The following is a 13,010-nucleotide window of genomic DNA, read 5'->3' as shown; positions in this document are numbered from 1 at the left end:
CAGCAAGAACATCGTGGGTTTGAATCTCCACCCCGGCCCTTTCTGTGTGGAGTTTGCACGTTCTCCCTGTGTTTGCGTGGGTTTCCTCCCACAGTCCAAAGACTTGCTGTGTTTGTGTAGTGTCCTAATGTAATCTAGTACAAAAACTCCCCCCCCAAAATCCTGGCATTCTCCTATGTCACGTGTTTCACACAACGATCATATATACAGAAGACTATATATATAGCACTCCAACCTACTTCCTTGACAGCTAGATCCACATTTCTCTTCTCGACAATTCTCAATGGCTTCCTTGTTTTGCTCGGGAGTAAAACAAACTTTAATTGGCGATTTTTTACATTAAGTGCGCAGCCCCACCACACAACAGCTATGTTTAATTCAAGGAAAATGACGCTGGTGTATATGGAAGTGAATGGAGAGCTTTCCCCCGTGATGGGCGTGGCCTATTTCATGCAGTGTCTCTATGTAACCCATGTTGTGTGTAGATATATGATGTTGTGTATGATGATGCTACGTAAAGCCCTTTGAGACATGTTTGTGATAAGGGGCTATCAAGTGAACTGAATGAGCTACTGAGCTGTATAATGCTATCTGCTGTTTGCTCTCAGGCTGACGACACGGGGAACTCCATCTACTCGGTGCTGGGGAGGTCACAGGACCTGGCTGCTGGGCTGAGGAAGGTCAAGCACTGTGCCATCTGCTATGGTAAACAGCCAGGCTCATAGGCTCTCCTGCCATTCCACTTGGAAGTTGGAGACGAGGACTTGGACTTATTTTGGAAAATAAAATAAATACATAAATAAATAATAATAATAATAATACTCTTAAACATAATCATGGCACGTGTGTTCCACCTACATGTGGATTCACGCTCATGTTCAGTAACTCTGGACTCGACTCTGACTCTTCTTTAGTGACTCGGACTCGAACACTGGAGACTTGAGATATCATAACTCGACCGCAACAGTGGTTGAAACGTTCTGCTGTTGTTGTTTCAGACCCCTGCCGGCCTATGGAGGAGTGTGCGGGCGTGCAGGTGACCCCGAGGCCCCAGCCGGTAGATCTGGACCTGGCCCTGGTGGTGGACGGCTCCAGGGAGATCCAGGCGGACCAGTTTGTCGGGTTCCAGGAGCTGCTGGGCGGGGTGGTGGAGCAGCTGGAGGTGAGCTCAACTCCCGGCCGGGGGGACGGCCGGGCCCGGGTGGCCGTGGTCCAGCAGAGACCCAGCACCGCCAAGCTGGAGTTCGGCCTGCAGACCTTTCAGAACCACGACGCCATGAAGACACACGTGCTCCACAACATGCAGCAGCAGGGAGGCTCCTGTGAACTGGGACAAACCCTGGAGTTTGCCCTCAACCAGGTACAGTAGGGGTTCAACCAGGTACAGTAGGGGTTCAACCAGGTACAGTAGGGGTTCAACCAGGTAGAGTATAGGGTTCAACCAGGTACAGTAGGGGTGGGACAGAATATCGATATATTGTGACTAGGGGTGTAACAATACATCGTGACACAGTTAAATATCAATTAGGGATGCACACAATTAATCGAAACTCGATTAATTGCTTGTTAAGGATTTACTCGAGCAAAGAAAAATTACTCGATCAAAACAAAACATAAAAAGCAACGCATTAAATGGTGGTTTCAAATCATTTTTCAATGATCCTCCAGAGGGCGCAATGATATCACTGTAACAGACTGTGTATGCGAGGCTCTGTGTTTGTCCCCTCGAGAGTTGCCGTAGTGAGGAAGTGAGGGACTTTATGTTGTTGACCAGAGCTGGTGTGTGTGCTCATAGATATATATATAAAGGCTAGATAGCTTACCCGCGCTGCCGGCCAATGGAGAGCGACGTCGTCGCATTGCGGCCATCTTGCTACAGGGAGCTCAGCTTTAAATATATCTATGGGTTAAAAAAACGCTAACATTTTATTATTATTTTTGGCTCCAAATTACCGTAAATTCCGGACTATAAGCCGCGGCTTTTTTCCCGTTTTTTGGCCCCTGCGGCTTATATAACGGTGCGTCTTATCTATGGATTTTTTCAGAAAAAAAAAAAAAAAATACAAATAAAATCTCTCTTTTTTAGCACTCTTTCTAACTATAAATCCACTTCTGTTTTAATTTCCTCTCTTGCCCTCTTTTCACCACACCGCGGACACTGTGTGCACTGTAAAAATAAACAACGGTGGTGTTGTGTTATGTTGTTTTGTTGAAATGTTACGGTAATACGGTAAATGGGAGCTTCCTCAAACAGCCATCTCTTTCCCGACAATCCCCTCTGTGCGTGACCACTTACATATGGTAATTACGGTAAGCAAACGGCCACTCGACCAACAACTCCCTCCCCCGACTACCAGGAGAAAATCACAAACTTCGGCGAATTCACACAAAGGAAGATCAAGGAATATTCACAACAAGACGAGCAGTAGAAGCAACACTCTCACTTACCATGGGGAAGGTACGCAGAAATTCACACGACGCAGCTTTCAAGTTGAAAGCAGTCAATCTCGCATTAAAAGAGGGAAACAGAGCAGCAGCGCGTACCCTGGGCATCGATGAGTCAATGGTGAGACGTTGGAAGAAGCAGCAGGAGGAACTGTCTCAGTGCAAGAAGACCAAAAAGTCCTTCAGAGGTCATAAAAGCAGATGGCCGGAACTAGAAGATTCCCTTGAAGACTGGGTGTTGACCCAGCGAGCAGACGGCCGAGGCGTTTCCACGGTGCAGATCCGACTGAAGGCCAAAACAGTCGCCACCGAGATGAAAATTGAACATTTCAGAGGTGGGCCATCTTGGTGCTTCCGATTCATGAGACGAAAGGGACTGTCCGTCCGGGGGAGAACTACTGAACAACTCCCTCCCGACTACCAGGAGAAAATCACAAACTTCGGCGAATTCACACAAAGGAAGATCACGGAATATTATAGGAGTGTGAAAACATCCACAATCACCAACGGGTTCCAAAACGCTGGACTGCTGCGGGATGAAGAGGATGACGCCGCCACAGCTGGCGCTGAGGGCCGTCAGAGGCTTCAGAGGCTGTTCGATGCCGACAGTGATGAAGAGGAGTTCGTTGGTTTTGAGTGACAATGAAGGAGAGAGGAGAGTGGTTGACGAAGCCACCCTGAACCTGTTCGTTTCCGACACTGAAGATGAGGACTTTGGTGGTTTCAGTACGCAGGAAGAAGAGGAAGACGAGCATTAGTGACTTGACTTCTCTGGTTACAGGTTTGCTGCACATATAGCCTATTGTTGTGTGATTTTGTCTGGGGATTAGTGACCTGACTTTTGTTTTGTTTTGTTGAAATGTTAATAAATGGGAGCTTCCCCAAACAGCCATCTCTTTCCCGACATTCCTCTCTGTGCACGAACCCTTTCATATGGTAATTAAACATCAAAACACCCGCGGCTTATAGACCGGTGCGGCTTATAGAAGAAAAAAATAGTCAATTTTGGTCCCGCGGCTTATAGACCGGTGCGTCTTATAGTCCGGAATTTACGGTACACCAAACTTAAACCGAAGCATCATCATCATGAGATGAATTCACGCACCTAGTTTCATGCAGTTTCATCCATTTTCCTAAGAGTTATGAGCATCTGTTGTTGGGTTAGTATGGCAACATCAGATTATCATAACTCCTAGGAAAATGGATGAAACTGCATGAAACTTTGTGCCTGAATCCCTCTCATGGCATAGATGCTTCGGTTTAATTTTGGTGTAATTTGGAGCCCATCAAAAAAATAGTGTTTTTAGTTTTTTTTTTTTTTTTTTGGCCGTATCTCGGGAACGGAATATGCTTGTAATAAACCAAACCGTTTGTAAATCCGTCAAGATTTCAGCGAGTTATGAGTATTTTTGTCTGTGCAGGTCACTCACCCTCCAGAAAGCATACTGTAGCAAGATGGCGGCCGTTCAACGACGCTGGTGACTCCGCCTTAAGCCATCTAGCCTTTATATATATATCTATGTGTGTGCTAACCTATGGTGCTAACGCTAGGAGCTAACTGAGAATGAATGTGGAAACGTGTTATAACTGACTGACTGACTGACTGACTCTCGTTTATTGTTTTAAGTTTAAGTAATAGGCGGACCCGGACACTCGGCTACATCACTATAGCCCTTTTCAGACAAGTCATAAGATGCTGTTCAAGTAGAACAGTGTTCATTCGGATAAATTGGCTCGCCTGGAGTAACCTCGCGTCACAATCTGCGTGGGTAAGTGAGCCCCTGCGGCCGTCATGATGGGGATTCTGGGCAAATGTTGACATGTTTAAAAAGTTATGCCTCCACGTTTTTATGTGTTTCATAGCGTAGGCTATGCTATGCAATGCTGTGAGAAATATACAATATGTTGCTGCTGCATAAATAAATGTTTTATTGAGGAAAAAACGTATTTGGTATGGTTTGGAAATTTTGGTATTTTTAATTACAATTAATCGATTGATTGATTGTTAACATTAGCAATGATCGAGTTTGGAATTTGCGGAAAATGTGCATCCCTAATATCAATACAAATGTGTGAAGATTCAATTCAAGATTCAAAAATGAATTTCAATGCTTTTTTTCAGTTTTTCTTGTAGAAAGAAAAGGAAATATCCATTCATTGCAAAGTTTGTGTTTTGCAGTTATAACCTACCTCAGAAATAAAAAGTCGTTCTTTAATTTGGTAAAGAAAAGACGAGGAAAACGACAGTATTTTGTGGTTTTACTCATGTTGTAATCAAAAAAATCAGGAGAAAATTGTATTGTCAAATCAGTATTGTGAATCGTATCGAATCGTGAGTTGAGTGTATTGTTGCATCCATAATCACGAGTAGGGGTGATACAGCAAAACAAAGTTGAAATCCCTGAGAAATCTCCTTGATTTTAAAATGTTTAAAGGAACACTCTGCCCATTTTCAACTAGCTTTGTATCATTAGAACATCAGTACTATATCAGAAAACTGTAAACTGTTTTGAAGTCTGTCATTTAATTTGACAGTTATTGAGTGTTAAAGTGTGGACCAGTGACATCACTGGTCCACACTAACTCAAATTAATAACTCATTAACTCAAATCAACTCTCAATAATTGTCAAACTAGATGAATGATGAATAGTTTGATAGTTATTGAGAGTTGATTTGAGTTAATGAGTTATTAATTTGAGTTAGTGTGGACCAGTGTTGTCACTGGTCCACACTTTAACACTCAATAACTGTCAAATTAAATGACAGACTTCAAAACCGTTTACAGTTTTCTGATATACTACTGATGTTCTAATGATACAAAGCTGGTTGAAAATGGGCCGAGTGTTCCTTTAATGTATTTTTACTTATTTTATTATTTTCACAGTCTAGTTAATGGTTTTATTTCAATTCATGACAATGTTTTCGTCTTTTTCATCTCAGTTTTAGTTTTCCATGATATCCTTGGAGAAGACTTGCACTGTTCAGCAGTGACACATTTATTTGGTTTGCGATGCGTATTGAACCTCAAGCCTCGATACACGCTTAGGTCAGAATACGTGTATTGTTACACCGCAATCATGATACTTCCTCCTGCAATACATTATAGATACACTCACTGGTGCTGTATCGTGATACCATCGTTATCGTGGGCAACGTATTGTGATAGTATTGTATCGCGAGTCACTCTGTAATTCCCACCCCGACCACCAGGTGCTCCTCAAGGCCAGCCGGGCCCGGAAGAGCAAGGTGCTGCTGGCCGTGGTGGGCGCAGAGACGGCCTACGGGGACCAGGCCAAGCTGCACTACATCTCCCAGCATGCCAAGTGCAATGGGGTGGCGCTCTTCGTCGTGGCCGTGGGCGACAACTACAACCGCACACAGGTAGGGATGGGAATCGTTAATTTTTTATTGATACTGCATTTATTGATACCGTTTTCGAGACTGCTTAACGATCGTCTTTATCGATACCCCTATCAATACTTTCCTATGATTTGGTGGAAAGACGAGACGACAATATATTCGTAACAGAACTGGTATTGCTTTTATTGCTTAACTGTGAGTCTGTGACTGTTGATTTGTGAACAGAATTACATTTGTCTAGCCTGGTGATGCAATTCAATTCTTCTTTGTTTAGTTAACGGCGGTTTGCAGACAATTAGATTGAATTAAAAAACTTTATTGGACAATCGATGTCTGTTTGTGCACCAGTGATTTGAGGTAAATGACATGACTCTCGTCTCTCGAGGCATAACGTTGTTATAGGACACGCTAGTCTCGATAGCAGTATTGATAAGTTCAGACCTTATTGATTTTTTGGTTTTGAGAAATTATTGATCAATACTGGATCTCGATGCCCATCCCTACGCACAGGTGGAGCAGCTGGCCAGCCTGCCTCTGCAGCAGCATCTGATCCAGGTCGACCGGCTGACGGCAGCAGAGCAAGGCTACGCCCAGCGCTTCTTCAGAGTCTTCCTCTCCGTCCTCGCCCGTAAGGACTCACTCACACACACACACACACACCACACACACACACACACACACACACACGCACATTAATACTCGTGTTAAAGACATGTACAGTATGTTGGGGTTAATACTCCTGTCAAAGACATGTATGTTAGAGTTAATACTCCTGTCAAAGACATGTATGTTAGAGTTAATACTCCTGTCAAAGACATGTATGTTAGGGTTAATACTCCTGTCAAAGACATGTATGTTAGGGTTAATACTCCTGTCAAAGACATGTATGTTAGGGTTAATACTCCTGTCAAAGACATGTATGTTAGAGTTAATACTCCTGTCAAAGACATGTATGTTAGGGTTAATACTCCTGTCAAAGACATGTATGTTAGGGTTAATACTCCTGTCAAAGACATGTATGTTAGGGTTAATACTCCTGTCAAAGACATGTATGTTAGAGTTAATACTCCTGTCAAAGACATGTATGTTAGGGTTAATACTCCTGTCAAAGACATGTATGTTAGAGTTAATACTCCTGTCAAAGACATGTATGTTAGAGTTAATACTCCTGTCAAAGACATGTATGTTAGGGTTAATACTCCTGTCAAAGACATGTATGTTAGGGTTACTACTCCTGTCAAAGACATGTATGTTAGAGTTAATACTCCTGTCAAAGACATGTATGTTCGAGTTAATACTCCTGTCAAAGACATGTATGTTAGGGTTAATACTCCTGTCAAAGACATGTATGTTCGAGTTAATACTCCTGTCAAATACATGTATGTTAGGGTTAATACTCCTGTCAAAGACATGTATGTTAGGGTTAATACTCCTGTCAAAGACATGTATGTTAGGGTTAATACTCCTGTCAAAGACATGTATGTTAGGGTTAATACTCCTGTCAAAGACATGTATGTTAGAGTTAATACTCCTGTCAAAGACATGTATGTTAGGGTTAATACTCCTGTCAAAGACATGTATGTTAGAGTTAATACTCCTGTCAAAGACATGTATGTTAGAGTTAATACTCCTGTCAAAGACATGTATGTTAGAGTTAATACTCCTGTCAAAGACATGTATGTTAGGGTTAATACTCCTGTCAAAGACATGTATGTTAGAGTTAATACTCCTGTCAAAGACATGTATGTTAGAGCTAATACTCCTGTCAAAGACATGTATGTTAGGGTTAATACTCCTGTCAAAGACATGTATGTTAGGGTTAATACTCCTGTCAAAGACATGTATGTTAGGGTTAATACTCCTGTCAAAGACATGTATGTTAGGGTTAATACTCCTGTCAAAGACATGTATGTTAGGGTTAATACTCCTGTCAAAGACATGTATGTTAGGGTTAATACTCCTGTCAAAGACATGTATGTTAGAGTTAATACTCCTGTCAAAAACATGTATGTTAGAGTTAATACTCCTGTCAAAGACATGTATGTTAGAGTTAATACTCCTGTCAAAGACATGTATGTTAGAGTTAATACTCCTGTCAAAGACATGTCTGTTAGGGTTAATACTCTTGTCAAAGACATGTATGTTAGGGTTAATACTCCTGTCAAAGACATGTATGTTAGGGTTAATACCCCTGTCAAAGACATGTATGTTAGGGTTAATACTCCTGTCAAAGACATGTATGTTAGGGTTAATACTCCTGTCAAAGACATGTATGTTAGGGTTAATACTCCTGTCAAAGACATGTGTGTTAGGGTTAATACTCCTGTCAAATACATGTATGTTAGGGTTAATACTCCTGTCAAAGACATGTATGTTAGAGTTAATACTCCTGTCAAAGACATGTATGTTAGGGTTAATACTCCTGTCAAAGACATGTATGTTGGAGTTAATACTCCTGTCAAAGACATGTATGTTAGAGTTAATACTCCTGTCAAAGACATGTATGTTAGGGTTAATACTCCTGTCAAAGACATGTATGTTAGGGCTAATACTCCTGTCAAAGACATGTATGTTCGAGTTAATACTCCTGTCAAAGACATGTATGTTAGGGTTAATACTCCTGTCAAAGACATGTATGTTAGGGTTAATACTCCTGTCAAAGACATGTATGTTAGGGTTAATACTCCTGTCAAAGACATGTATGTTAGAGTTAATACTCCTGTCAAAGACATGTATGTTAGGGTTAATACTCCTGTCAAAGACATGTATGTTAGGGTTAATACTCATGTCAAAGACATGTATGTTAGGGCTAATACTCCTGTCAAAGACATGTATGTTCGAGTTAATACTCCTGTCAAAGACATGTATGTTAGGGTTAATACTCATGTCAAAGACATGTATGTTAGGGTTAATACTCCTGTCAAAGACATGTATGTTAGGGTTAATACTCCTGTCAAAGACATGTATGTTAGAGTTAATACTCCTGTCAAAGACATGTATGTTAGGGTTACTACTCCTGTCAAAGACATGTATGTTAGAGTTAATACTCCTGTCAAAGACATGTATGTTAGAGTTAATACTCCTGTCAAAGACATGTCTGTTAGGGTTAATACTCTTGTCAAAGACATGTATGTTAGGGTTAATACTCCTGTCAAAGACATGTATGTTAGGGTTAATACCCCTGTCAAAGACATGTATGTTAGGGTTAATACTCCTGTCAAAGACATGTATGTTAGGGTTAATACTCCTGTCAAAGACATGTATGTTAGGGTTAATACTCCTGTCAAAGACATGTGTGTTAGGGTTAATACTCCTGTCAAATACATGTATGTTAGGGTTAATACTCCTGTCAAAGACATGTATGTTAGAGTTAATACTCCTGTCAAAGACATGTATGTTAGGGTTAATACTCCTGTCAAATACATGTATGTTGGAGTTAATACTCCTGTCAAAGACATGTATGTTAGAGTTAATACTCCTGTCAAAGACATGTATGTTAGGGTTAATACTCCTGTCAAAGACATGTATGTTAGGGCTAATACTCCTGTCAAAGACATGTATGTTAGGGTTAATACTCCTGTCAAAGACATGTATGTTAGGGTTAATACTCATGTCAAAGACATGTATGTTAGGGCTAATACTCCTGTCAAAGACATGTATGTTCGAGTTAATACTCCTGTCAAAGACATGTATGTTAGGGTTAATACTCCTGTCAAAGACATGTATGTTAGGGTTAATACTCCTGTCAAAGACATGTATGTTAGGGTTAATACTCCTGTCAAAGACATGTATGTTAGAGTTAATACTCCTGTCAAAGACATGTATGTTAGGGTTACTACTCCTGTCAAAGACATGTATGTTAGAGTTAATACTCCTGTCAAAGACATGTATGTTAGAGTTAATACTCCTGTCAAACCAAACTCGGACACAACATACACAGAAAAAACAAAACAAAAAACATAGCAACATTACAGTATGATGCTACCAGTCGCATAAGGTGCTTAAAGAGCATGGAGCAGGGTAATTCCTTTGCTAAATGTATACTTAACCTTGTCCCTATGTCCATTTGAAAAGTTAATGCATCATTAAAAAAAAAAAAAAAAAAGTTTGAAAAAAAATATGGAGAAAAACACCTTCCTTTTTCAGAAGGAAATAACAGACTTTTATTCTGTTAGAAAAAGCCTGCTACGTCACAGTGGGGAGTGGCTTCCGCGTGCGTGTCTCCCTCTCCCCTCCCACTCTCGTCAAATCCATGGTCAAATCAGTCGTATTTCAGGACAGATAGCAGGTCAGGTACGTACGCTAGTCAAAGTCAATCAGTCAGCCAGTTAGTCGGTCGGTTAGTTGGTAGGTTAATCACTAGTTAGTTTTTAGTATATAGTTAGTCATTTAGTCAGTAGCTGCCTGTAGTAAGTCGTTGTCAGTGAGTTTTGGGTCGGGTGTCGCCAGGTTACTGCATGCAGATAACAAGCTGTCAGCTCCACTCTGCTGCTGCTGCCTGTCTGCGTGACACTCTCTTTCTATCTCTCTCTCTCTCTCTCTCTCTCTCTCTCGGTGTGTGTGTGTGTGTGTGTGTGTGTGTGTGTGTGTGTGTGTGTGTGTGTGTGTGTGTGTGTGTGTGTGTGTGTGTGTGTGTGTGTGTGTGTGTGTGTGTGTGTGTGTGTGTGTGTGTGTGTCTACGCTGTGTGATACGCTCTCTTCACTCGAGGGAGGGGGAGGCTGCGGCTCCTTCCTGCTGCTCTGCTCTGCTCTGCTCTGCTCTGCTCTGCTCTGCTCTGCTCTGGGGTCCGCTCTGCTGTGAAAAGAGAAAGAAGGAGGAGGAGAAACCGCCACCTCCACAGCCAGCCACCTCACACACCCCAACTGTGCCCGGCTCGCATGCCTCTCGGTCGGCTGGCCGGACAATATGCACCCCGCTGCAGCAGCAGCTTTTCTCACTGTGTTCGGGACTTCGGCTCTCGGCCAGATGGCTGGACACATACGTCACTTTTGCGCGCGCGCGCGTGTGTGTGTGTGTGTGTGTGTGTGTGTGTGTGTGTGTGTGTGTGTGTGTGCGTGCGTGCGTGTGTGTGTATCGAATTACAGTCCGCACCTCGGCCCGCCTCCGCTCGCTTGTGTGTGTGTCAAATTACAGTCCGCACCTCGGCCCGCCTCCGCTGCTTTCAAGCTCCTTCACAACTCTCTCTCCGCGGTCCGTTGTGGGCTGTTCCTGCTCTCTTTCACTGTCAAAATTAGCCTGAGGACCATCACATGCATGTGCATAAACATTTGCTACCTCCTCTTCCTCCTGAAAACCGGCGTTAGCATCCATAGTGTGTGACTGACAGCCCTGACCTAAGTGACTACAGACAGAGGGACAGACGGGCATGCCTGGCGACTCCCTACACTGACGTCAGAGTTTTGGGGTCCAAGATGTCAAAATAAAAGTTCAAAAAATAAAACGACCCCAGAAGTCACTGTAGTGTATATGTAAGTGTCTTAATGTGAAAATCAAGTTCCTCCATAATTCACCTACACATTGACTGATTGGGGTCTCTAACCTGCCCCATGCTCTTTAAGTGCCTGTAAGAGATGCAAGTAGTCCATGAGAAGCCAGTGGGGCGAGTTATTCGTCATTTCTAACCTCATCAACGTAGACCAGGAACGCGTAAGGATCACTTAACTTAACACAAACATGTTCTGTGCTGCTTCCAGGTGGAATGAATGATTACCCACCGGCTTCTCTCAAACCCACCTGCGACCTTATGGAGAGCCGACAGGGACAGGGACATCAGAAGACCTTCATATACGGGTAAATCACTCTGCCAATCAATCAATCCTCTTCTGCATTCAACATACGAACCAAGGGATTTTATCAGATATTAATTTTTCATCTACATTTTGTAAAATGCTTATAAAAATATTTTTACTTGGTCGAACCACGCAATGCAATCAGCAGAGACCATAACATTTCACTCGGACCAGACAAAATGTATTTAAAAAAAAAATCTTTTTTTTTGTCTGACTGCAATGTACTATGGTCCTCTGCTGATTCTAAATATAATCGCTTGGTTTGACCAAGTACAACAATTTTTTATAAGCATTTTCAAATGGAAAAAAGAAAACAGAGGAAATCCCTTGGTTTGTATGACTTTCACACTCTATTGTGCACTTTAATAAGCACGACTGTAATAAGTGTCGTAAATTACGTGGAGTAAAACCAACATACGAACGACACAAACGCTAAAAAAGCGATAATAAAGCTAACACTGTAACACTGTCTTGTCTACAGACGTAACTACAGATTAAAGGCAAATGTCTACATTCCAAATATGGCGTCAATCAGACTTATCAAATTGGATTTCAACTGCAGTGTTCTTGCCACTATCAGACATTTTCAAAATAGAAGAAGCAGCTCAGAAGAAGCAGCACTGCTGCATTTGGGTCCATCATGTGAAGATGAACGCCGTGTTGAAGACACCAAAATGATTATGATTGTTAGTTATATTGTTAAATCATCTAATTTGACTGGTAACTATGAATAATTGATCATCTAGTATGAATGTTAAATGGTCATGCCTAAGGTTGTTAAAGTCCACATGTATTGGGTCTTAGGGAGGCTCACGTGAGGTATCTGACTGAAAACAAACATTGCTTTGACTGGAACAGGGTAGAGGAGGCGGGCCGTAGTGTGTCGATGATTTGATTTGACATTTCTGGTGACTGGAGGTTGGCGTTTGCCAATCCTGCCGCGGTGTTCTGCCTCCAAATCCAGTGGGATTCGGCGTGTTCCGGCGCTACGCGTGTGGGATCAGCAGAGAACCGAGGAACTGGCTGCCTCCGCACTACGTGCTGTTTCAAAGCCGAGGCAAATGTGCCGCCTGCCGGCAGAGCCGCTGAAGGTCTTTTTAAGTAGGGGGTGCTGCAAGGAACTTAACCGGTTACTTCACCAAACCAGAATCAGAATCAGAATCACTTTTATTGCCACGGTATGCAAGGTACATACGAGGAATTTGTCTTAGTGTCTATCTGCAGCGTAGAGGTTACATCAATATACAGAGATAAGAAGTAGGAAGATAACTAACGGCAATCGCAAGGTTGCAAGTGCAATCAAATCAAATCAAATCAAATCAAATCGAGTAAATATATACAATATGTACATGAGCGGTGAAGTGTTCTGTGGATGATAAATATGAATTTACGTTGGATTTACATGAGATTTACA

The 13,010-nt window shown here is 42.1% G+C and overlaps 1 protein-coding gene across 1 annotated transcript in view; it reads left to right on the top strand.

Moving 5' to 3' along the window:
* The window catches only part of LOC310800008 (uncharacterized protein), a gene marked incomplete at both ends in the record, with an annotated part of 114,068 nt that extends 101,383 nt beyond the window's left edge, over positions 1-12,685 (top strand). The window contains 6 exon segments of the mRNA XM_083662608.1: positions 609-705; positions 999-1,360; positions 5,657-5,827; positions 6,317-6,434; positions 11,501-11,597; positions 12,601-12,685. Of these exon segments, the coding sequence (XP_083518734.1) occupies positions 609-705; positions 999-1,360; positions 5,657-5,827; positions 6,317-6,434; positions 11,501-11,597; positions 12,601-12,685 (930 nt within the window).
* Positions 12,686-13,010: the final 325 nt, after the last annotated feature.

The sequence above is a fragment of the Poromitra crassiceps genome, assembly GCF_964638095.1.
Source record: "Poromitra crassiceps genome assembly, chromosome: 29".
In the NCBI taxonomy this organism is placed as follows: domain Eukaryota; kingdom Metazoa; phylum Chordata; class Actinopteri; order Beryciformes; family Melamphaidae; genus Poromitra; species Poromitra crassiceps.
The sequence above is the reverse complement of the archived record's forward strand: the minus strand, read 5'-3'. Positions and strand labels throughout refer to the sequence as shown.